Consider the following 26,565-nt stretch of genomic DNA (forward strand, 5'->3'; position numbering starts at 1 on the left):
TACCCATAGATCAAAGTTTAGTTTCCGGACGATTATTGTAAGGTATTATTATTTGTTATTAAATTTCATCTTAATGATAAAGAATAACATATGTGAAAAACCACTGATCGTTTTGAGTTTTCGTTTAAAAAGTCCAAAAATTACTTAGAAAATTGCTTGAAACTTTTTAAATTATTGAGATATTCAAATCAATTTTTTTATTATTTGTCAGATACGATTCAGAACAAAATGATGAAAACACTTTTTAAAAAACTTTCCACGTATACGCAGTATAAAATAACTAACTTAAATACTCATAAATTGCGCAATTTTTAACGACTTTTTTCAAAACTTTAAATAGACAATTTTGTAATTAATGTTAAATTGCTCCAAAACTTTTGTTCAATTCCATTGAATATGTATAAACTTATAACGAAAAAACGTGAAACAAAAGAATTATCTTTTTATAAAAATGTTCATATCTTCATAAATATTTACTCTAGTTTTACAAAACTTTATGCACATATTAAAAATAACAACTAAAGTAATCAATACAAGCTACAAACTTATTGGTGGATTTTCTGGCATAGGGTGTTCAAAAATACTTGCTTTCTTTCGTAATTTATTGTAGATCTTTCAAACCTCTAAAAGCTTTAAATTTTATAAAATATGAAAAATTTCATGAGTATAAAAATCTCATAAGTATGATACTTAAGCATCTCTAAAGCTGCAAAATAATCCTTTAAGTATTTCTTGAGAAATTTTTAAAAAAATTTCAAAAACTGAAAATGTCTATTCCATTATTCTAGGGGCAGTGTATTTCTAATACCTTAGGAAATTTCTTAAATATATTCATATACAAAGATTCAATTGATGCTGTTTTAACAAATACTCCAAAACACCAAAACAATTTATAATTGGTATTTTTCTGCTTTTAAAATGAAACAGGAGAATTAAATAGGTTTGGAAAAAAGCAGCCAGTGGTTCTCAGAAAAAGGTGCTCATCATTTTCGAATGAAAGGAAGAAAATAGACAGAAATATCGTCATTATACCTAATGAAGTACGTCAATTATCAAAGACACGCCAGATGTAAATAAGGCCCATTGCCAGGCTTTCAATTTTAATTGATGCTAGAGAAATAAAAGTGTGTTTTATATTTAGAATAAAAAAAGACGTAGCGACAGGTGACGGAGTTTCTCACTCAATTTATTAAAAAGGAAACCAATGTATAGATGTGTGTGTGTGTATATATGTGTATATATATATATGTGTGTGTGTGTGTGTATATATATATATTTGTTTGCTGTCACAGCATGGAGTTTAGTGCAAAGATGTAGTAGCATTGAGAGCGAACCATATTAAAATACATTATATTTCTTTTCCAATATTATAACATAAAAGTCGTTATAATCTATGCTTGAATAATTAAAAAATGATTTATTGAAAATTTTTATTTAGTCTAAATGTACTTCTTTAATAATTAAATGTAAAACTTTTAGAATCATGTTCTAACCCTTTTAAAAGCAGAAAAATAGAAACATGCTGAATATGTCATCACTTATGCTTACATATTGAAAGAAAATACGTTTTATATCTTAATGGCTTCCCTTTTGCAACTGAAATGAAAAGTTTAATAAACAACGATAATTTTAACTGTTTTCAATGCTTAAACCATGAACGAAGGTTTATTAGACATTTTACATAAATTCACTAATTTTATGCACATCTTAATATTTAAAATTGTAGTAAGAGTTCTAAATATCGGAGGAATTTTGTGTTCATAGAGGATTTTGTGATGGAACTAACCCGCATTTGCATTACAAGGAGAAAGAAATCATGAAAACCTCCCAATGTTAGCCTTCCAGGCAAAAAGACACTAACCCATGATCCGCCTACCACTGAAAATATTTTACGTCAGCAATGTGATCGTTGCGAACCGGATGCGGAATTCGGATCGATAAACTATTGTTGGAATTTGAACTAGAGGGATCTCATTAGGAGGCGAGTGCTCTTTCTTTCCCCTCAGCCACCACGACTTTTGATACCCCAATTTTTTTTTTCATTTATAACCGTAGTTGAACAGCAAACCCAATTTTTGGGTTTACGACTACTAATGATAAACTCCTTGGCTTTGCATTTTTGAACCCAATCCAGAAGACAAGGGAACTCCTGGATTAAGTATTGGGAGAAATTTGTCTTCGAGGAGGATTTTTTGATGGAACTAACCCACAATTGCGATGCATGAAGCATCTCACTGGAAGGCGAAAGCTCTATCCTTTGAGCCGCCACGACTCTTGGTAGCTCTGTTTTATTTTATTTTATATCCGTCGTTGAACAGCCGACCTATTTTTTGGGTTTACGACTAGTAATGTTCAAATCCGTAGCCATGTAATTTGGTATGATTGCGAGTGTATTCCCATCTAAGCTCTTGAACCTCATATAATACCATAGTAATTCCCTTTCATTTTCAATTCAACAAAAAAAAATGGATATTTTTTTTATTTAAAAATTTCTGAACATGATTTGAATTTAAAAAGAAATGAAAACTATTCAGAAAAATAACTCATAATTGGCTAAATTGGCTAAAAATTAAGAATTCGCCACATATAAATAAGGAAAATCTCAAAGTAAACGGTTAATTATAAATTTAGTTACATGCATGATATGTTTAGATTTTTGTTAATTCACTTTTACCTGATTTATTCAGTTTTATCTAGGGTCTTAATATTTCTAGGGAGTAATCTGCAGCAATTAAATAAATGTTAAAAGTTAGTCTCAAAACAAAATATTAATGTATTTACTAATTAAAAGAGTAAATAATCATAAATACAAAAGATTATTCAAAGCAATCAAGTCTCAAAGGATTTTAAATATCATCCGTTTATTGTTTCATAATAATTACATCGTGTCATTATTCACCGTTTATGAACAAATAATAAGGAATCGATTTAATTAGATCAAGGGGCAGATGCATCCAGTTTTTGAAATAAACAAAACTTTATGCTCATCATATTTAATTAAAGACCTGAAATCGTGAGGGTGGTTCAGGAAATGAAGTATTTCCATCCAGAGTTGCAAACGGTAATTTAAAGTGGCACAGGTGCAAGACAAAACAAGAGCACCTAACTTCATTTTATACTCCACCAAGAGTATTTCAAGAGTCTTTTGAAGTATACTTCAGATGCTTCCTTTCTCACAAAATGTAAAATTTCGCTCACATTTTTCTAGCCCGAAGCTATTATAACCATTAGAAAAGGAAAACATCTAAAAATCATCTCGTAGACATTCTTCGAAATATCTGTTTACACTTCAAAGATTATGGCTGTTTAAAGTAAGAGGAAGAGGTACAACAAAAATTTTGCTTATAAAATATCTTGAAGAATATATCATCAGAAGAGCGTGAGAAGTTATTTTTATGCCGTGTAGTTTCGCTAGGATGCTTTTATTTCCATTATAATGCTAAGAGGTGAAATTTGTTCCTACACGTGATAACAGTTATACACGCTAAATCTTTAAAAGGAAAACTACCAACATCTTATTCATTAAGATATTTTATAATACAAAATTCATTATAATATTCATAATGGAGTTTCAAGTTCTGAATTCATAAATAATAAACAGTTGCTTAGTTTAGACGTATATTTTAATATTCTGTTTAGAATTTGCTTTTACTTTTAATTGAAATTGTTTTTTGATGCAAATATTTTTTTCAAAAATGTTATGAAATAAATTGTTTTTGAATAGTTTTATGAATGTATAAGTAATTGGGGCTTAGCAAAATCTTAAATCGTATTAACATGTGGTATAATAAAGTGTTAATATGCTTCAAATATAAGCAATATTCTACAACAAAACTGAATTTTTAGACTTTTGTTAGTTTTACTTTAACGCATCACTATTCTTACTCAAACGTTTTCAAAAGTTTAAAAGGAGCACACCTTAAAGCAGCAGAATTATTTGAATAATAAATATGTTATTGTGAGAGTGTGTAATAATCTTCGGCATTTTTTGTAATAACCTGCGAACTTTTATGAAAAAATTATGTATTTGATTGAAAGAAGTGTTTGAATTCTTCAATACGAGATATTGTTTTTCTCAAATACATGAAACACTGTTGATTGTATATGCAACATAAAATATTTCAATTCATAAAACTAGATGCTGTGTTGTTGTTCTTTTAAAAAATAAGAAAAAGAAAAAAAAAACTTGTAACTTGATTTGCAAATTGCAACTTGATTCAGATTTAAATTATGACACATACCTTATTAAGAATCTTTTCCGATGTTTATTTTTTGAACTATTATTAGTATTTATTATTGGTGTTAATTATTAGTGTTTATTTCATAAGCTGATTATCGAAGAGGCCAACGTTTTTGCTTCAGCAAGTTGTCCCCTTCGATTTAATTTCATTATATTTTTAGGACATTTACTAAAGTGATTTTATTGTAAAAGAGTTTCGGTGGATTTTAAATTCCTTAGTGTTTTCCAAAAAATTGTATAATTCAAGAACTCAAACTAAACTTTAATTTCTTACTTCTATGTAGGTAAATATAAATTCATTAACAAACTCTATTTTTTCCTTCTCTTTCATTTTAACACGAAATTTTTACACGTACTACTGTATGGTAATAAAATTTCTGATTAAAAAACATATTTTTGCTTAATACGACCAACATATATGGTATTTAAACAATTCATTTGGTAATTTTTTTGTTCATATGATCTCTGTTTATCGGAAGTTCTGGTTTCTGAAATTATATTTCGTATCACGACGTGCTTAGTAAAAAATATGAAAATGTAAAGCAAACTTTTTTGAGTAAATTATTTTTATTCCATGCTCTAATTTATCATGATAAAATAGTCAAATGTTGCCAGAGATACCAAATTTTTTCACTTATTATTAAACCATATATTATTGTTAATTTCATCAAAATCATTACCAAGGCACTTCCGTAAAAAATTACAGAGTTTTATGGTGGTCCCATAGAGCTAGAAACAAACAACAAACAATTTAAATAATAAAAAAAAATATTTCAAAATTGCATAACCTCCAAAATGAAAGTATATTTAAACGTAACAAACATATAAAATGAACAATGTTTGAAAAACGCACGACTATCATTGACATTGTTTTCAGTTGATAAGAAACAGCTATTTAAAAATATGAAACGACATGGTTCCTCATTTTTTAGCTGTCTTTTTTTCTAAACTTTTCTATATAAACTTCTTTTTTTATCGTCATTGTTGGGACATTAACATAATGATGTCAACACATATAAGTTAGCTTCGTCAAAATTATTGGGTTCTTGGCTCAAATCGTTTAAGTTTTGTAGGAATAAATATACGGACATCTGTCTTTTTATTATGATACCTTCTTCTTTCGTTATTTTCTTTAGAATCGGCGATGGAGATATTATAAAATGCACCCAAAAGTTTTTAGGTGGTATCGTCACTGTCTTACGGTCTTTGATTTTTATAACCTTTAAAAAGGACTCTACTGTGCCTTTTCGCGTCACTACGTCTTTATTACTTTACTAGGAGGTATTCATAAAACAGGGACTGTATACTCATAAAATAGCATTATTTTTTGATATTTCGATTTAATATTCCTAATTAAAAACTAGTATGTTATATTATACCCTTTTCAATATGAACAACATGAAGTGATTGTTTATATAACAGCAAAGTTACTGAAAATTGAAAAAATCAAATTTTATAATATATTTATGTTCGAATATATCTGCTGTTTGTATGTCTGTTGAATATATCTGTTGTGTTTGAATATATGGTTGAAAAAACAATTTTTCAATAAATCAAGTTCGTTACAATCAAATCCGATCATTCAAACTCAAGTTATTCATTTTTTCTTATTTTGCGCACTGCATACCAGAAATTTTGAAAATGAAAAGCCCTATCACCATTTAGAAATAAACATGTGATTATACTACCTTTATAATCATTACATTGAATTTTTACTGTAAAATGAGATAACCTGATGAGATAACTGTGAAATGAGATACGTAAATTGAGATAACATAAGCCAAAAATTGTTTTAAAATTCATATTGAAATTAAATGCTCAGTCTACAAATATTTTAATAATGTCTTTGTATATTTTAGTTTCTTCTTCGTTACTTGACAATACAACATTTATATCGCTATTCCTGACACAGTTCTAACATAAGTTATTTCAAATTTCCGTTGGTAACTTAATAATAATAATTCATAAGTTATAAGATATTTTCTAGATGTCTATTATAAAATATAAACACCACCTTTTTTACTTATTTTCCTACATATATTTTTTCCATTTCCTAGAAAAATAGTTTATATATTTTTATATAAACTATTTTTCTAGATTATATTTAAAAAAATATATATATATTTTTTTTTAGCTTTATAATGCAGTTAAGGTAAGATTAATCAATTTTGGAGAAAACTAAAGACATATGTTAATAAAAGAAAACCTATTTCAATCACAAAAAACTTATTTTATTTTGACATTTTATAATTTAGTTTAATAAATAATTAGGAAGTAATTAAAAATAAAAAGGCAAATAAATTTATATTGAAATAACAATTGAAGGTCAGAGCTGACAACAAATTCTGACAACAGGTCATATTGGAAAATGGTAAACTGTATTTTTGAAAATAAAAGTTCTTTTAATTTTTAACCAAAACCTTTCACATACATCTAAAAATTATCAAGTCTGCAAAAAAAGGTGAATTGATTATAAGATAAGCGAAAATATAGATTATACATCAATTGTGAAAGTATGCAGACAACAAAAGGAATTTCGTAAAAAATTAGGCATTGTATTGTACTTTGGTAGAACAAATAAAAGTCGGTGATGACAACTGTTTCTGATAACAGCAGTGACTTTGATGGCTACATTGGGAGATGGTAAACATAATTTTTGGGCAGAAAACAAATCTTTTGATTTTTTGTAAAAAAACTTTTCAGATACTTTAGAAAACTACCAACCCTCTAAAAAAGTAAATTGATTATGCGAGGGAAAAAAATAATGGTTATACAGTAATCTTAAAATCATGTATATAACAAAAGGAATGAGGTGCAAAATTAAGCATTGTATTGCGTGTACTTTACAGCCACACGGCAGGTACAAAGTAGGCAACTAACGCCATGCTACCACAGATCTATGGAAAAGTATAAAATTGCATTCATTGGCCATCTATGAGGTTTATTGGTTAATTTAAAATTTGCTGTATCATTTGCACTGTGGTATAGTGTAATAATGTGATATGCACATTTGTTCGCAATCTTGCTATCAAACAACTTATAGGGGAGATTGTTGTATCTTTGACTAAACGTATCTCGAACCAGGGATACGTTTGTGCCAACTAGTAAAAAATTTTCCTATTTAGTACATGCATTTTACAGAATATAATTTTTTATTTTTCCAGTTGCTTAGTCTCAGAAATGTCTGAATATTTTCTCTCTAGCTTTTCAATCACTTTGACTTGAAAATGAAATTCTGTAAAACTTACATATTAATAGATAGATGATAGATGCGCATCACAAAGTCGTGTTTTGTAAAATAAAATAATAACTTTATAAAAAGTTCCAACTTCTAAAGTTTATGGCAGAATTCGTTAACTATTTTCAATAGATAAAAAAGCTTATAAAGTAATCTCCCATCATTTTTAAATTATTTGAAAATTAGCTTTTTTTGAGAAAAAAATAAGAAACAAAAACTGGTCAAAGGTTTTTCCCTATGTAAAAAAAAATGACATAATCAATTAAAAATGATCATTTATGTAATAAAAGAGTGAAAACATTATAGCCATTTTTAAAGCATTGAGATAGCATACCTAATATCATTTGTTGTTTGATTGCTCAAAATAATTTTAAAAATAGTTGTCGAACTGACGAAACTTTTAATAAATGCCTTCGTTTCAAGATGCTCTCTCTTCACAGTCATTTATTAAATAAATTATAGTAAACACCTCTCTTCTTTTTTTAATCAGAGAAGAAATACTTTTCTTCATCTTCTTCAAATATATTATTGATTCTAAGGTTTAGTTACGTTTTTTCTTCCCTTTAATTGGCTTTTACTTGGTTCGGTAAAGATTTTATAGCGGCATTTTGTTCATGATATTCTCAGAAAAAAAGGACGCAAGTACAAAACAATTTTGTAACCCCCATGGTTTTATGATGAATCATTTAGAGGTAATAAATTTGGGCATGAAAATAAAATTGCATAAAGGATATAAGTATATATATAAAAATATATTGCTTAAAAATAAATTACTTCTCCTTAAATTAAAAATAAATGCGCCGTGAATTTTTCCAGGAGAACTCATAAATACTTTGATTTAATGAAAGTTTTTAAATAATATACAGTTGATGCCTGGATTACTTTTCGAAATTGCAAAAAAATTATATCGGTTGAAATAATATTTTGAAGGCTATATATAATATATTGATGTAGAAAATTTCATATTCAAATAACTTCAGGTTAGAAATGTCTTAAATTAAAGGGAAACAATTATTTGAAAAAAAAAACATACATTAATTTTCATTTTTAATCAACTGTCTGAATGTTAGTGAAATTTTTTGGTACTTAAAAAATTTAATATAATTTATCATAGCGTTCTTCGAATAAAAAAATCTAATTTTAATTCTCTGTGATATAAGATATATGTATTACACGCAGGTACATTGTGCTAAGAGAAATTGATTATTATTTATATTATCCTTTAATCATTAGTTTTTAATTTCGTTTCCATTGCAATTGACCTAGTATTTTTGTACAATCAAGTATTTTAATTATTTTTTAACTTCTAATAGATGCGTGCTTGGTAATTTACTTATCTTTTTAAAACTTTTTCTACACTTTTGTATTCAAACTAATTTTCAAAGATCTATCATTTAACAAAAATAGCAATTTAAATTTGAAAAAAATAATAATTTAGAGTTCATTAACCTGAAAATAAAGTCATTTCACTTCCTTTTAAAAGTATAATTTTCGTAAGGCATTAACCTAAAGCTTATTCAGTATTATTGCAATATTATCTTCAAGTGAAAAATTTTAAAAAATTACTTTTTTGAAAAAAAATCAGAAGAACACTTTTTAGAAGGAAGTCGAATAACTTTTATTTACTTTCGCTAAAACGTAATTTAAGCATTTAATTTCTATGTGCAAATCAGTTTTATAATATTTTCAGTAATAATTTCTAATAGTTGCTTCCTAAAAAAACAATTATAATAGTATAATTATAATAGCTAAAATATTTCAGCTATTAATTATTCATCTATTATTATATTATATTACCAAATAATATTATTCTTAAAATCTTCAAGGCTCAGTTATTTTTGTCACTTTAAATGTAACTCAATTCCTAAAGAATCAGAAGAGTTTCACGAATCATCAAGAATCAGTAAAGTTTCAAGAGGGAGTAGAGTTGCTGAGAAATAATTTTTTATTTCTTTACAATTTCTATTTATAAACGGATATATTAACTTTAAGATTCAGTTTAAACATGCATTAGATTTTCGTTTTAACCTAAAATATAATTTTCTCTAAAATCTAATTGAATAGTGTGTATATAACGATCTCATTATCATCTCAAATACAGGTGGTTTTAATAGTTGTTAGTGGTAAGCATTTTTAAGACAGTTCCTTTCACAAGGTATCAATATCACCTTTAAAACGTTAATGAGCCGAAAAGATAAAACTTAGCTAAAAGTTGCTTTCATTCTCAAAATTAGAAATTCTCATGAATAAAAGAACAATTTCTTTAAAATCTTTTATAAAAATTCTTTTTCTAAGAGTTTTGTTCTAATTTATTTCAGGTGAGTGGCGTCTTGACGAATACTGGACATAGTGTGGCATTTCGGATCTCTAATCTACATCCCAGTGTGCCAATTAACATAAGTGGAGGTCCTTTGTCTTATAAATACCGATTTCATGAACTACATCTACACTATGGGCAGAGTGACGACAAGGGATCTGAACACACCGTTTCCGGAATATCATTTCCTGGAGAGGTATGTTATTCATTTTTAATTAACAAATATGCATATAGTTTACCATCTATGTAGAAGGAAGGAAGAAATACTTGTAAAAAATCTCCCAGTAACTAGTAATGCGTCTTTCCAATAAAAATGCATTATATATATATATATATATATATCCAAGTAGAAATAGACGGTTTTTGTAGGAGAAAAAAAAATATCAAAAATGAATGAACTTAATCTAATGACACTTTATATCATAGTTAAGTATAATATTCTATCCATCTTATTTTACTGAAGCCATTAATATCATATTTTATGAAATAATGCATTGGCATTTCCAAAATGAATAAAATAGATTCAAGTGCTGCTAAATATAGCGCAGCACAACTGTTTTTGTCATAAATCATATCTATAAATTCTGACATTTTAGCACAAAACATTAAAAACCATCTGTTAAACCAAAAGAAAAAAAAAGATAACCTAATAATCATTCTTCGCTATATAGAATTGTTTTCAATTCAAATAGTACAATAGAATATTTCTTTGCAAATTTAAAGTAAAACAAAAATTAAATTATTGCTTTATGACGCTTACATTTGTCGAAGAGAATGAAACATTTCAGAAAACTGTTTAACTGAGAATATGAAACATTTCAGAAAACTGTTTAACATTTATCAAAATTAAATACATAATTTTGCTTCAGAGCATTGCAAGTGATAGTCATGACAAAAATAGAAAGTTAAAGCCTTATATAATCAAAAATAATAAATGACATATATTCCATGAAACTAGGAAATATGCAGAATTTAAATATTTGAACCATGTATTAGTCCATATTTNATATATATATATATATATATATATATATATACAGTGCTGCCAACTGCTCCGCTTTGGTAGCGAATTAAAAAGTAAAATTTGAAGTATTATCATAATTACGGTTACTCTTTCTAGGAATCACCACGAGATAAATGTAATTAAGTTTCATTTAACATGATACTTTGAATTCTTTACATGTCATGGTGGAAAAATTACTTAAAATGAAAATATGAAACTAATAATAACTTAAATTTCATTACCACAAGAAAAGGACTTTTTACAATTTTTCAAAGTGGAGCAAGTTGGCATTTCTGTATATATATATATATATATGCTAATTACAAACAGCACAGGAAAACACATAAAACTCTAATCAAAAATCATATCTGATATGACTTTTTGGTTTTTTTTACTCTAAATTAGATGGCAAGCAATATACCACGTGATTCACACAATGTGTGGAATTCATATGAATACGATGGGACAATGTGTAATTTTCATTTACGAATATGAGAAAATCATTTAGTATTCACATTTGATACTAAGATATTTCAAGCACAGATAAATATTTACAAAATATTATTTTTTGACAAATGCATACTTGTGCCACGTGCAAGACAAAATCATGGATTCACCCTGTTTCAATCTGCTGCTCATCAGTTAAATAAATAATTAAATAAAAGTTTTAAAAAAATTGTCCCAACTTTTCCTATGGTTAAACATCTCATGTCCCGTAATAGTATTTGAGTCCTTTATAATTATGTTTGAGTTGTGTAGTATATTAAATTTTTTAAACTATTTTCTCACATGAGAAATGATTGCGATTGTTTTAGCTGATACCGTTTATTTCTTTTCAAATCTTTTACTTTATATTCCATCCTGAACTTTTTCTTCATTTCATTTTATTCTCTTACAACAAGTATGAATCATTCTGAATAGAAATATTGCCAACATAATCATGTGGAAAAAAAGGAATAAGACCTTTAAGAACTACACTCATATAAGAGTTTGTGTAGTTTGCACCAATTCTTCAAGCTCATTGGTATTCTACCCATGAAATATCTTCGGGCACTTCCAAAACACCTTTAGCTAGACAGAGGATAAACAAGATTCCCTATACTAATATGATTACTTATTCTGAGAGTTTTTATATTGAGAACGGAAAGCACATCGAATAATTCGCATTTTTTACCATACAGTGGAAAACAAACTATGCAGAAGAAATTTAAATTTAGGATTCTATATCTTCAGAATTGAAAAAGAATGGACATATTTTTTTGTTCCTTTATTGTTTTTATTATGTTTAAAAATGAACCCTTTATCAATTGGTAAATGGTATATTATTTAGAAACATCTAAGTAGTTTTCCACGAAAATATTTTCAAACTAGAAAACGTTTCAAAAAAGAGTTTTTGGACTCAAAAGAACAGCGATAGAGAATTTTGTTTTGAGGAATTCCTTCTAATAAAAATTACCTGAACACAAATTGAGTTCTTGCACGATAAAACCGTTATAAATTGCTTGCGTTTTTTTGCTGATATTCATTTAAATATATTGAGAATAAATTCTTTTTAATTTTATAACGATTGAAGAAAGATTTTTTTGCATACATTTCATAATTATTTAAGTTCATTAGAAAATGCGATAAAATTTCTTTGTATCATAAAATATTTCCTTGATTCAGATTTTAACTAATATTTCAGTTAAACTTTCAATTATTTTATTGATTTACTATAATAAAAAAAAACATGTTTTCATTATATTTGTGTTAAAGATAAGTTGTAACTGATTAACAAGCTGCTACACAAGAAAAAAACATATTTGTTCATTTTTAATTAAAAAGATCCTAATTACTTCGCAAGTGATATTGGATAAACAAATAAAGCATACAAATACATTCCGAACAAATGCATCGTACAAAATGCATTTAAACACTTTTTTACATTGATAATATTATTTAATAAAGCACATTCAGGCATGAGACTTATAAAATGCAATGTTAACCTGTCTACTGGATTATTAACAAAAAATAAATAAATATTTTGCTAAATTATGCTTAGGAAGAGGCTTGTGAGTTAATACATGACTAAATTATCATTACAGCTATCACTAATTCAGCCCTTATTTTATTACAACCATTTCCAGAAGTTTAAAAAGGAAATTTGTTTTCACAAATAACTCAAGAAATAGAGCACCTAATCATATGAAATTTTGTATGAAATTATATCAAAATATAATAAAAATTATGATAAAAATCTAATGGCATAAATTCAATATTACAAGTTACTAGGCATTATAACTAAGCAGTCCGAAAATCAATTGCAAAATGGAACTGTAAGGTGGGGTACGACAGCCCTGATGCATTAGAGGTGACACAATGAACTCCAATGCAGTTTATGAGGTTTAAAAGTGTTTTGGGACAACAAATTTATGATGTTCGTTAAAAAAAAAAAAAACAGTTTTCATTCAGGTAGGGTTTTGTGCCAAGAGCATCCCAAATATTCACGATAAGATTTATGCCCGCTGATCTCTCTAGCTGCTCCATCTCATGTACCTCCAAAATATTCTTAGACTAAACCACGACTGTGCAGACGATTGTTGTCATCAATAAAAAATACGGAGGAACAACGACGCCTTCAAACAATCTTACTTTAGGTTTTAAGATTTCAGTCCTATACTTAAAGAGAAATTAAGTTGCCTCTCTCTGAAAGACATAGACTATTGGGTCGGCAAGTATTAAACCGTTCTAAACTATAAGGTCTCAACTTCCATAGTTGCCTATATGTATGATATTAGAGAGACGGTGACGGTTCTCAAAATACACTGTTAAAATTTTCATTCTAAAATAATGGTAAAATAACTGGCAGCCGTCTGTCCATCCGATTAACCGTAACGTTTACGGTAAAGTACATTTTTTTCCTTCATGGTTTTGAAACCATTTACGAAAAAAATAGTTTTAAAACAATGAAGGCGAAACTATACGGTTTTTTAACCATCTACAATAGTATTTTTGAAAATCTTTAAAAAAAATAATTACTTAACTAGACATAGGAGCTCGGCTTTTCGTAAGGTAATGGGCATTGGATAGTGCTATATACTGGAAATTCCTCATGTGTTAAAGGGAATGGTGGAAATATTGTGGTGTTCACACTAGAACTCGAACTCCAGTTCGGCCGGTCATGAGATTGACAGATAAGCCCGCTCGGCTATGATATGTACGCACTTGCGAAGAACTAAGTAGCTTCATTAGGTGGTTCTAGTAGGTGCAATAAAATTCTGGTTGTTTAACCGTATTAGGTGAAAGCAGTTAATAAACAGTTTTTCTCAAATTTAACAGTTTGATTTCCATTTTGTTTATGGTTATTTGATTGTTTTGATTAAATATGGTAAGACAACCATTCAATAAATTGTTATTTAACCATTTTTTCCGAGAAATTTCTAACAGTGTATGTGAACGCGTCTAGAATCATTTTACAATTGTACGGACTTAATGGAGCCTAGTCAGCAAAGAGAACATAGGTTTATTGCGCCTTGTGGACAGGTTGATGATGCTTAATACACCAATTCATGATAGAATTAAATTATTAAGCAAATAAATAGTAATTTAATTACTTTGAAGTCAACAATTAATGTTTCAAGTATCTAATTAAATGTAATAACATTAAATGTAAACAAGTATCTATGCTCAAATATCTAAATTACTAATTCTAAACGGAGAAAAATTTCTGATACCATTGTGCTCGCTAATGTGCTTTATTTTTTACGTAAAGAAAGCTTCTCTTTGAAAAGTTGATTTTAAAGCCAATGTTCTCTACTACATTTCAGAACTTCAGCTGTTTGTACTTAAACTCTGATTGGGTTAATACAGCGTAAAGCAAAATAATATGGCATAGCATATATCCATAGATGAAATTAAAAATAATTTCATTAAATACTCTTATTTGAAAATTATTATTTAATAGGATAATTCATTAAAAAAACATAAAATTATCTTTAAGCAAATTTTATCTTTAAGAAACAACTTTGCGTTTCCTATAAATATGCATAACAGTTCAAACCTTGATTAAATAATCAATTAAAATTATTTAATGCACAGTTTCATTTTCAAGACTCGTTTCAAGTTTAGTTACAAATGCTTGATTACACTAAGTCACGCACAAAAAGCAAGAATAGCTATAAAAAAATAATAAATATTGATGAAATTAAGAACTTTATCCAGATAAGCCATAAGAAAAATATTAAATAATTGGTTCCAACTGTAGCCTTAGGCAATGTATTGTTTTAATGAGGCGGTGCAGTTCTTTCTTTAAAGCATACAATTATTTTACTGTTCTTTTTATTGACCTTTGAAGCATTAAATTCAACATCGAAGCTCTAAACTTTTATACATCTATTTAAATATTTGAATAACTTTTTTTGGAGGTTGAATATATTTGTTGTTCATAATTAAGTAATTTATTTCTTTTAGAGCATAGAAAACAATATAAAGTCGAATATTTTGCTGAAATTAATATCTCAAGTGTATATCCTCTTCAGGGAAACTTTAAGTTCGCAAGTTACGCTTCAATAATTTGATTTCATCATTGAAAAAAATTAATTAATCCCTGATAAAATAACCAAGTAAAGATTTTTTTATATCCAATTCATTAACGTCTAGTCGAATAGGAAACAAGCATATTATGCATTTCTTATAAGCAATTTTCTGTCATTTTTGTTCATTATTCCGGAACACAGTTTAGGTTAAATTTTTAGAAAACAATCATAGTTTTTTTCTCGTATATTTATTTCATTGGTACTTATTTGTTATTCTTTCTTATTTATCTGAATTTTAAGACTTCGCTGTCTTTTCTTTTTACGACAATCAAAAATTCAATTTTTATTTCACATTACAAAATTTGGTAATAGCTTCCTCACTGCTGGATTTTTCAAGCAAAAATAGATTCTGATATCCCAGCACATTGCATTTAACACGTATGAAACATTAACGCATGGTGTTAATCTATTATAAAAGATTGTTTAGTCTAAAGTCAAATACCTATTTAAAGTTTGTTTTAAAGTTCACAATTTTATAACATAAAATAGCATTCTTAAATCCGCCAAAAGTTAAAAATTTCTATCATGGATTACGTTTTGTACGATTAAGAGATATTTCATTAATTATAAGAATAAAACATTTGTTTTTAAAGATATAAAGTTTGTTAGAAAATGAAAAACATGATCCAAAATCAGAAATATCAATACCTTAAATCAGAGTCGTATGAAAAATTGGCACTTCTTAATAGTTCAGATAAATAAAGTACTGAAAAATATATATGTTCACGTATTCATTTCAAAGAAAAATTTTCATTTGATTTTGTTTCAATAAAAATCCTTTATTTCCAGCAACTTAAGAGGAGGAAATTTTAATGGAAAATAGGTCTCCCATTTATATAGTTCTGGCACACGACGATTCGTGAAGAGGATATTCTGCAACAAAAAACTGAATTTATGTTGACACTTATTGTGAAAACATAACAAAAATAGCTTTCAGTAAAACATGGTTCGCTTAAAGCATTGGAGCATTGATATAAAATATCCATTCTAGATTTTTTTTACGTTGTAAACTAAGTTATTAAGTAAAACGAAAGTTGTATTACTTAAGTTAAGCGAAATATAAAACGAAAACCAGACTTAGAGCAACACTTTCCCCACTTCGTGAAACGATCATGGATAGCTCAAAGCAAAATCACTTGTTGCTAATTTACGTCGCACAATGGGCTATTGGCGAAGGTCTGGGAAACATCCCGGAGGATGATCCGAAGACATACCATCACAATTTTGATCCTCTGCGGAGGGAACAAAATCACTTGTGCTAAGTCTGTTAAACACTCCCTACTCAATGCAGTTCAGCATATTTGGCAGAACAATATATCCGGGGAATATTTTCTCTCTAAAAAAATTCTCGAAACGATGAGATCTACTAGGAAACCCATAGCTACCTGTCCATTAAAATTAAATCAGAATCAACTGAGTCACTAAAAAAGTGGAAATATGGTATCATCTCCATTTTCATTCGAGTGTAAGTGCCACTTTTAATGACTTGAGCAACCATCCAGCAAGATACATCCTTATACCAATATAGACGATTTCTCGGATAGTGAATGGTACACTAAAGATCATCTTTATATAAAAGTATGAAATTGTACAGGGGATACATATGATAATCAGGGATATACCATAGACTTCGGTAAGTCGAGACTTTTCTAGAATGTGGGGATAATTCCCGGATGAATTAGCCATCTGTAGACCTGAATTCATTAGAAAATGTTTTAAACTATCTTGGTTTACAAGTTGCTAAATTGAAATCTCCTTCATAATTGTTAAATGAGCTGGAACAATGGTTACTCGACGTTTGGTCATTGTTACCCATTTAAGTGGCTCGCAATTTGATTGGTAGTATTGAATTACCAACACGCTGTTTTTAGGAGTTGTTGCACATTTCTTACTTAAAACCATTTTAGTAATTTTTTCACAGCACTTTTTCGCGTGTAACTACGTATCCTCAGAGTCTGCTAAGATTTTTGTTTTTTAAATCATGTAAGCATTTTACACTCAATAAATCTGCCCCATTCAATAAATAAATGCTTAGTGCATAATTCTTCCAAATTTCTTCTTTCTTAAATCACTTTAGTAATAGACACAGAAAATAGGTTACATCTTTACTTTCGAAGAAAAATGAATTTTAATAATAGCGCAAAATTTGAAAGCGAAAATAAATAAAATAAAGTTTTCAAAATAGAAGGAAGTGTCACTAACTTTGATGAAGGCATTTAAAGATATAACAAAGTGAATTGTTGTAAACCCCTCAATAACTGTAAAGTTTGGCTATTAATATGTTTGAGTTTTATTGAGTTTTTATAAAAGGTAAATGATTTTTAAACTAATTGTACAAAGCAATTTCTAATTCTATGGCTACTTAAAGTTCCACAGTAATTTTGTTGCTTTAGAATCAATGGTATAAATTTGTTATTCCGGCAGAAATAAGAAACTAATGCTTTAATCGATATGCTATACGTAATTGCTTTTTATGTGTACTTTTTTTCGAAGGAAACAATAAAAGTGCACATTAGAGCAATTTTATAACCTAGGACATCCCCTTAAGAAGCGGTGAAATCTGGGGAAAATCTGTTTTGTTACAGGGAGACACTCTTGTAGAAATTACTGACCATCGCATCAGCAATCGGATTTCGAAACGAAATTCGATTTTCTCTAACTTTTATTGGAAAAGGCTGAAAGATTTCTCTTACTTCCTTATCACTGAAAAAGTCAAACCGGATTAAATGTTACTGAGAATTCTAGATTCTGATTGACTTACGGGAAATGCTAATTTGGGATAAACCTTTTACCATTTTTATTTAGTTTTTAAAGTTAAATTGCAGACTATTTTCAAACGGAAGTTTAAAAGAAAAAGTAAACGTGCAAACGCCTTTGAATCCAAACTAAGTTATAACAAAGTTTAGAAATATTGTATTTGCATTCGAAATAATTTTTCTGAAAAAGAAAATTGAAGGTTGGTTTGAAACTGGATTGAGTTTAAAATTGATTCTATCTCTATTTAACTTTAAGAATAGTAAAGTTATTTCAAGTAAAATTATTTCAATTATATTTTAGGGAGAATATAGCGTATAAAACTATATTGCTCAAAATCTTTTACATAAATTTCCTCTAATTTTTTTTAAAATTGTAATTTAGTTATGGAAAAATACTTTATAATAATGATCAAATTACACCAAAATCATTTCCTATTTACAAATTTAATAATCAATTTGTTTTGAATTATAAAGTTTTTAGGATAAAAATTTAAAGAATATTAAAAATGTTTTACTCTTTTTGTACTACAAACGATGCAATTTAAAAATACAAATACCATTTTAATAATTTAAAAGAAAATGATTTATTATTTCAAGTGAACAGTTCATACACTAGAATAATCATAGGCTTTTATTTCTAGAATATAAGTTAAAGGCAATTGGATTTACCTGTATTTCAAATGTAATTAATTTTTTTTGTATTATTTCTTTTTATTATCTTTCCCCTTATTACAATATCGCTACATACGATCGGCTTTTTTGATAAGACTAACTCATATGGTGGAGAAAAAACTACAAACACTTCAAACGGTTAGCACAGAGCCAAAGGGACTCTAACACATGATCTAGCACTGGTGATATTTTATGTCAGCATTGTGGTCGTTGCAAGCCATGAGCAGAATTCGTATCAAATAGCCACTTCTGATATTCATGCCTAGGTAACTTCATTGGGAGGCGAACACTCTATTACCTGATCTACCACGATTCTCTTGCGTGTATTTTTCCCCAGTCGTTGAACAGCCGACCCAATTTTGAGCTTGCGACTACCAATGTTCAAGTTCGTAACCTTTTAAATTTCCGCCCAATCCAGAGGACAGAGCTCCTGGATCAAGCCTTCCTGGGCGACTTTTTGTTAGAACTAATACATATTTACGTTAAATGAGAGAAAAGCTACGAAAACCTCCCACGGTTAGCTTGATGGCAGGGAGACTTCCCTCAGATATCCTCCAGACTAAATCACGTACCTGGAAATAAACCTTAACCGTATAGCCCACGTCTGGAACGGCAAGGGGACTCTAATCCACAATCCGATTATCACTGAGGATATTTTACGTCAGCACAGTGGTCGGTGTGATCAAGTTGCGGAGTTCGCTTCGCTTAGCCAGAGTTTTAATTCGAACCTTTTTCACCTCATTGGGAGGCGAGGGCTCTACCCCTCAGCCACCACGTTTCTCTTACGTATATTTTATTTTATAACCATTGTTGAACAGCCGACCGAAATTTGAGTTTACGGCTACCAATATTCAACTCCGTAGGCTTGTAATTTTGAACTCAATCCAGAAGGCCAAGGAACTCCTAGATCAGTACCCCCAAAAGTACTGATTTGTTAAGGGAACTTAGAGGATTTTGTGACCCCTACAGATTTAACGTGCACCTCTCACCATGTAATACACGGGGAATCTTCGGCCGGCTGGATTCGAACTCTTACGTATATTGGACAAACTAAACAAAACTTGTTTATTTGTCCCTCTTGGTTAAAATACTTTGCACGTGCTTGTCACTTTACTTTCACGACCATCATTTCATGTTTAGACAATGAGGAAGGTTCTTGTTTATAGAACTAAAACTATATTATGTTCTTTTATATACATTAATGAGTACATTATTCACTCTTGTTTCTTGCTTTTGTCTTGATTGCACAAATTATACCCTATCCTTTGGTGAAGTAATGATGCATTTGAAGATTTTAAAAATGTAACGTATTTTTTGCTTTTTTTGTTCACATTTTTAAACCTGTTTGTTTGGAGGAATTGATTTCAGTTGATTTAGCCTGTCGTCACATACGACCCGTGCTATAAGTTTTTAAAATTGAAAAAAAACCTTTCAATCTGGCAAAAGAAAAAATTGGTTTCAAATCAGTTCTACGAAAGAACATTTGATAAGGCCTTAACCATTTCCAGACAGAAATGATAAAAACTTAAACTTAATAAAGCTCACTCAAAATCTAGAAACGATATCCGAAGAGTGCGAAAAAGGACAAAAGGTTTTCGTTTTCTTTTTGTATTTTTCTGCATCTCAGACTTAACAAGAGGTTTTTGCACATAAAGACCCCAAATTACGTCGCTGTCTTGCAATAATGAGATGTTAAGGCTATTGTGAGGACATTGTTAGCGCCTTGACAGGGTCTTGACATTATTTTGTGCCTTTATTTCTAATAAACGCGGATGGAGAATATTGGAAGCATTACCGTCAGATGGCGCTGTACGAACGATAGTTCATAGTTTAAATAAGGAACTTTCATAAATTGATATCGACATCATCATTACCAGGTTTTCAGCATGGTTTAATTTAGGGCAGTATCTCATATTTTTGCAGTTCGTCACACTTAGTTCGATTACTTCACGACAATTTCTGCTTCTTTTCCTAAAAAATAGTAAGAAGTAGCAAGATATTTTGAAATAAATATTTGAGGTGGAGTTTTAACACTTAAGCTTTTAAAAGTCAATCAAAAATTTAATGTTTTAATTTAAGCTTATATTTATTTTTTTTTTCATTTAAAAATGTGTTCATAAAGAATAAAAAAAAAATATGTACCTTTTCTAACACTCATACGAGGAATAATAATAATAGAAACGAAAAACACTTTTTTCAAACTAGGCAATAAAACGTATAATCAATATTATTAAAAATAAATAACTTTAAGTCTTTCAAACCTACAGTTTAACATTACGTATTAACAAAAAAATTTAGAGCTGACACATTTGAATCAAGAAAATAAATAAATAACAATACTGAGTAATGTGCCAAAAACAATTTTTTGCAAGTTTTTGTCTCTAATGGGTATTTAACCCTAATGCTAAAACTAAAAGTGCCTGAGCTCATTTTCTCTATTAGAATAGTGTTGAAATATGTTTTCACATTCCGAGTAACTTTTGAGGGAGAACAACACAGTGAAATTTCCAAAAAATTAAAAATAAATTTTGTTGACTTTTTTGATGAGTTTTCTTAAGATTATTGTTCCAAAATATTAAATCGATTTTCATAAAAATGTAAAAGTTACAGCATAATATCTCAAGCACGGTGCGTGACGTAGGACGTGCTGTGACGTAGATGAGCAAGTGAACTTGTGCGATGATTTAATTGCTGACTTTGCTTACTCCAATCAAAACATTTTAGTAAAATACTGCAATTTTAATCAATTTTTTTAAAAATAATTTTTTTAAATTATGTTAGATAGAAACTTAATGGTACCTTTAATATGAATAGTTGATATTGCAATTAATTTATCTGTAATAATTTTTAATGAAGGTTGCAAAGGATTATTGTCAGTTTTGGAATAATGGAATAATTTGAAATAAATGTAGGCTTTACAGCCAAAGAATATGCTCAAAATTAAAACGACCACAGAATTTCGGCTGCTACGCAAAAAATATATGACACATGAGGGTAGATCGACAAGGAAAAAAAAGCTAAACTGTCACTAGAGTCGGCCGTCATCTTATTCTTAAAAAAAATTTTAAAAAAAAACCTACCAGATAAGACTCTTGATTATAGTATATCTTAAGTGGGACTCGAACCCTGGTTCTTCCTTCCGGACCACCCTACCAACACCCGGATAACCCTACAGTCCGATCAGCTTGTTTCATCTTTGTATTTTTGATCGTCTGATCTTAATTCTAGCTTCGTCATTCTCGTTAATAATCTCCCATAATGCACTTTCAAATTGAAGGAACATTTTCGTCATACATTTGAGAGTTTGTGTTTTGTCATAAATCATATGATTTCGTGATGAAATGATTCTCCAAATTAGCGAAATACAGCTGAAGGATTATTGAATTGTCAAAAGTGAGAGTTTTATTTCTGAGAGAGCATACATTTTTTTTAAAAAAAAATTTTTTTTTAAACTAAAATGCGAAAATTAACATATTAGTGATCTTAAAGAGCATGTTATATTCAAAAACCATTGTTTTGAAAAATAATGTCTTTAGAATCATAATTAATTTATAAATAATACAAAATGAAACACATTCAAACAAAAACACTGAAAAATGTTATTAGAAGCTACAAAACAGAATAAAAACGAGAATTATGTCTTTCACGTATAAATTATGTTTAATTTGTATTTGGTTTCATTGTTCAAATTGAAAACAAGGAATCTTACGGTTGCCGTGTAAAAATAAATTTTATACAGTTGTAATTGAATCTCCAAACGCACAATTAGAAAAACTTCAAAATAAATTCATTAATTTTAATTTCTTAAATTAATGCATTAAACTCATTAATATTTCATTAATTTCTTTTGCATTTGAAATAAAAGCTATTATGCTTCAGAAATGACAAAATTTAATTAAAGTTCTGTCGTTGATTATTTAATGATGTAGCAGATTTTCCTTTAAAAATAATTACGTTTTAAAAATTGATACAACTGCTAGGGAAAAAATTACTTTTATTATTAAAAAGATATTGTATTTGCTCAAGAATTACAAGATACATTAAGTTTAAAAAAACTTACTAATACACTTTTAAAAATTTTATTTGGCATTAAGAAAAATATTTTATGTACATAATTAATTTATAAAATTTGCTGATATTTCTAATTTAATATATTTTTTCGAGTTTCATTTTCCTCGAAAACATTTTCATAAAAGTCATCAACTGTTTCTGAAATAAAAAAAAGTCACTAAACCATTTTTGGTCTCTAGTTTAATAAAAAATTTAAAAGAAAATTGCAATATTGAACAGTTAATAAGGAAAATTGAAAAAATTAAGTCAAATATTATTCATCTTAGACAACACTTTACTTTATATTAAATATAAATTTTTTTATTTAAATGAAATGCAAACATGAGTGCCAGCTGGGAAGCTTTTAAACATAAAATGTAAAACAGTTTAAGAAATTAGAGTATAAAATTACGTAATGACAGAACTGTAAGCTTGTTTCGGAAGAATCAGGATACCAAAGGATCCTTAATTAAAGGATTTTTATCATCAACCGTTCCAAGATGGCAGAAATCCAATTCAGAGAAAAATTCATGCATGTGATTACGATTACGATTAAAGTTAGTTTACTGTATTGTGTCTACCCCTACAAAAATACAAGCAAAAGTACGGTGATCTTAATACATCTCTCCCGGCGTCTCACAAAACAGCAATGAATCAACTAGTGGTAACCGTCCATCGAATTCTATCACATATATTATTCTGGTGGGGGAGCATTGTAGTGCTTCTGGCAATAAAAAATACAATTCTAATTCACTAGTATATAAGACATGTTAACTCGATTCCATGGTGGGGTACCTTTTCATAGATGAAGGTTAACATAGTCTGTAGCTAACATCCCCACATTAATGCTTTAGTTCCGCTTAGTTACAGTTGTTTTGTTAATACTGTTAATTTAATGTTGTGTCTAACATTGCATGTACGTCCTTCGTTTTATTTATATATTTTTTTATTTCAAAAACTGATACTGTAAGTCCTTGAAAAGAATTGAAAGAGACGCAAATGATTTACTAAGATATGTTTTAGTTTCCTTCTTTCTCTCTATATTAAAAAAAATTTTATTGCTATCATCTCCGATGTTTCAGAAGTGATGAAAGTGCTTTTAAATACCATAACTTTATGTCAAAATTCAAGTTTTTTTTGAGCGACGTTATCCAGTTAAGCAAAAGCTATTAGTAGGGCAATTATAAAATTTTTACTGCCACTTGCTCACATGCATTGAAAAATGTGTAACGCGTTTCAATTTTTTTAAAAAAAAACATTATTTATTATATATTGAAAAGTTTATATTGCTTTATGTAATGGAAAGCAAACCACAGTAAATAATATTCTTACAGCTACATACTCTCATGACTGAATATAAAAAAATAACGTTATTTTAAATCTTTGAATCAGTTTCGGAGTTACATTTTTAATAAATTTTTAAAAACAAACAAAATTAGATTTTATTAAATTATTGAAAACAATTGTTATATTTATAAAAATCTTCCTAAGGGAATATAATTATCTTTGCTATGCAACTAAAAAACAGACTTACCATAACAGTGAACTTTTATTTCTGTGGATTTTTTTAGCATCGTACATTTTGAAAAGAAACTGTCTGCTCCACCTACCATTGTTGTCTAACAGTTTGTAAATGGATGCCAAAATTTACAAAAATAATTCATTCTGATTTTGGTGTGGGCTTTCTCAATTATTAAAGTTTAAATTTAGCTGCACCCTTTATGGTGTGTATGAACACTCTATTCAGAATTTACTTGAAATAAATTATTCGTTCATGTAAATTTTGGAGTTCTTCAATACCAAATTCGGATGAGTATTACACCATAGTTTTTACAGTGTCTTAGTAACCACTAATACAAACTAGTTTTTAAATAAAATATATTAGTATCAGACTTCGCTACTGACAGATTAATAAAGGTTAAAGTTGTTGCAAAAAAATAAATTTATGCTCTCATTAACCTAAATTTACTTTTACTATTAAAAATTTCAAGGATTTATTAAAATTCTCATACCACTATTCCGTTAATCTAAACTAAACAATGTCCTAAATTTATTCATTTAATGTTTAAAACCATTTTTGTCATTCTCTGTTAGAATTTTCATTCTAAAATTACTGTAAAATAATCGACAACAGTCTGTTCATCCAATTAAGCGTAAAGTTTACGATAATAAACCTTTTTTAACCTTACTGGTTTTTAACCTTTATAATCGTTTACAACTAGCATGGTTTCAAAACTGGAAAAAGAAATTTAACTGGAATATGGAATAAAGTTTCTTTTTTTAAGTATTGGGCATTGGAGTTAGGTTGTGGCTGAGTTCTGTTGTGCTTTATCAAATGAACCTTAGAATATGGTTTCATTAGTCTATCTGAATTTTCATCAATCGTAAGATGGGAAATGCTAGACTATTTTCAGTTAATCAGCTTTTTGATGCCGCCATTTATGCGTTAATAAAAGTATAGCATTGTAGTAGTCCAGGATCATAAATTGGGGATTACTGCTCGAACCCCCGTTCTACAGGTCCTGAGATTGAAAGATTAGTTTCTTCATTAGGTGAGCGTAGTTGAAGTGATAAAATTCTGGTTGTTTAACCATATTAGGTGAAATCAGTTGACATATAATGATTAAATAAATTGTTATACAATAATTTTTTCCGAGAAATTTCTAACAGTGCGCATTTAAAAGAAAAATTATCTGCGCTAATTGTCTGTTTCAATTTTTATTTTGCATTTTGAGAAAGGTAATTCTGTAAAAAAAGTAAGTTGTGTAAAAAAAGGAAGAAAATTTAATCGTTACACAGATAAATGTTTAAGTCCAATTTTAATTGGATTTAATTTCAATATCTTATCTGCAGATTTCCATTTAGATCTACAGCGCGTGTATTAAAGTAGGTAAAAAATCCATCACATAGTAAAATGGTAAAATATAAACTAATTATACAAAATAAAATAAATAGTTATAAGTGCTGTATCCGCATCAACTGAAATAAATAAACAGATTTTTTATAGCTATCTTATATCTCAATCTACATTTTTCGGTCTTTACTTTATTTTAAATTACGTTAAATCTTACATTATTATTTTATTATTAAAAAAAACTGAAATGAATATATATATATATTATTTTCCAAATAAATTGATAAGAATTGTTTTTCAATAATCTGGCATTATGAAATTAATTATGATAGTTTGTTATTAAGATGTATAAAATATCACTTAACTAGAGCAATATCTCAGCATTGTAAACTATTACTTTTCACCATAAATCTATTTCCAAAATTGATAGTTTAATGAATTGTAATGTTCACAAGAGAGGGGAATTTCGCATAAATGATAGTTAACATCCAATCATTTATAGTTAAAATTTATCTCCATACTTAATATTAAACAGAAAATCCTATTTTTTATATCTGCAGAGAAATAGAATACAATTTAACGTCATTTTTACTGTATATGAAAATGATAAAAAAAGTTTTAAGTTACCCAAATTTTAATCTTTTAATTTTTGTTTGGAAAATCATAATTTAAATTTCGCAAACATTTCCCTTTTAAAAATTGAAAATTACTTAGTAATGGAAATTTTAATAGTATGAAATAAATTCGGTTTCGTAAAATATGCTAATAATATTTCAATAACATGTCTTATTAAAAAAAGTTATATATTCAAAATTAAAATAATTTTTATTGCATATTTTATATATATATATATATATATAT

At 28.2% G+C, this 26,565-nt stretch overlaps 1 protein-coding gene across 1 annotated transcript in view; it reads left to right on the forward strand.

Moving 5' to 3' along the window:
* Positions 1-26,565, forward strand: part of LOC107447997 (carbonic anhydrase-related protein 10-like) — a 595,805-nt gene that overhangs the window by 380,233 nt on the left and 189,007 nt on the right. The window contains exon 4 of the mRNA XM_071187366.1: positions 9,797-9,991. Coding sequence (XP_071043467.1) covers positions 9,797-9,991 — 195 coding nt within the window. The remainder of the gene's footprint in view (positions 1-9,796; positions 9,992-26,565) is intronic.

Source organism: Parasteatoda tepidariorum, chromosome X1 (genome assembly GCF_043381705.1).
Source record: "Parasteatoda tepidariorum isolate YZ-2023 chromosome X1, CAS_Ptep_4.0, whole genome shotgun sequence".
Taxonomy (NCBI): Eukaryota; Metazoa; Arthropoda; class Arachnida; order Araneae; family Theridiidae; genus Parasteatoda; species Parasteatoda tepidariorum.